At 39.0% G+C, this 888-nt stretch overlaps 1 gene segment (V, D, J or C); it reads left to right on the plus strand.

Moving 5' to 3' along the window:
* Positions 1-843, plus strand: part of LOC126406150 (Ig kappa chain V-VI region NQ2-6.1-like) — an 11,117-nt gene extending 10,274 nt beyond the window's left edge. The window contains 3 exon segments of the V gene segment in view: positions 246-446; positions 750-783; positions 839-843. Of these exon segments, the coding sequence occupies positions 246-446; positions 750-783; positions 839-843 (240 nt within the window).
* The last annotated feature ends 45 nt before the right edge of the window (positions 844-888 follow it).

The following is an 888-nucleotide window of genomic DNA, read 5'->3' on the forward strand; positions in this document are numbered from 1 at the left end:
GGGGACCCTCTGCACTCTCATCACTGCTCTAACATGTAAGATATTCTTCTCAGTCCTTTTATAGCCCATATTTTCACACACAAACCTTTGACTCATGTATTTTTCTCTGTATGTTGACAGATGTTGATGCAGTGATAGTGCTGACCCAGACGCCTGCTGTCCACACAGTTTCTACAGGACAACAAGTTATTCTCAACTGCAACATTCAGAGATATGATAGCAATTATGTCAGCTGGCATAAACAGGTTCCTGGTGAAGCTCCTCAGTATGTTCTGAGATTTCGCCATTCTGACAGTGCTCTCAACTTTGGATCAGGATTCTCCTCAGACAGATTCAACTCTAAATCCTCATCAAACATAGATTACCAGTTCATCATAAAGCGGACAGAGACAGGAGACTCTGCTGTCTATTACTGTGCAACATGGGATGACTCTGCTGCTGCAGCTGTATCACAGTGATTCACACTGTGACAAAAACCTCAGTGAGAGACTCACTGCAGATTTTATGAATTCTGACTAAAATCAAACAATTAAAATCAGTAAACTTGGAACAAAACAAGAACAGACATTAAATAAATCTCTTGTGAGAGACAAGAGTATTTTTAGTGTTTTGGAATATAATGAGACTGATGAAGTGAAGAGACGTTGACAGTGAAAGTTGGTCACAACAGGATGTTTCAGTTCCACTCCCCTCATTAGTGAGAGTCAGGAGATTTTTGTACAGCCATGTGTACAAACTGAATCACTGTGGTATTCGGACAAGGCACCAAGCTGACTGTGACAAGTAAGTACTTTTTAACTCATCATAAAACAGAACAGATTTTATGTTTCTCATTCAGATTAAGAGAAAATGGCCAATTTATAATCTGATAAATAAAAAGAAAGAAAG

This window comes from Epinephelus moara, chromosome 18 (assembly GCF_006386435.1).
Source record: "Epinephelus moara isolate mb chromosome 18, YSFRI_EMoa_1.0, whole genome shotgun sequence".
In the NCBI taxonomy this organism is placed as follows: domain Eukaryota; kingdom Metazoa; phylum Chordata; class Actinopteri; order Perciformes; family Serranidae; genus Epinephelus; species Epinephelus moara.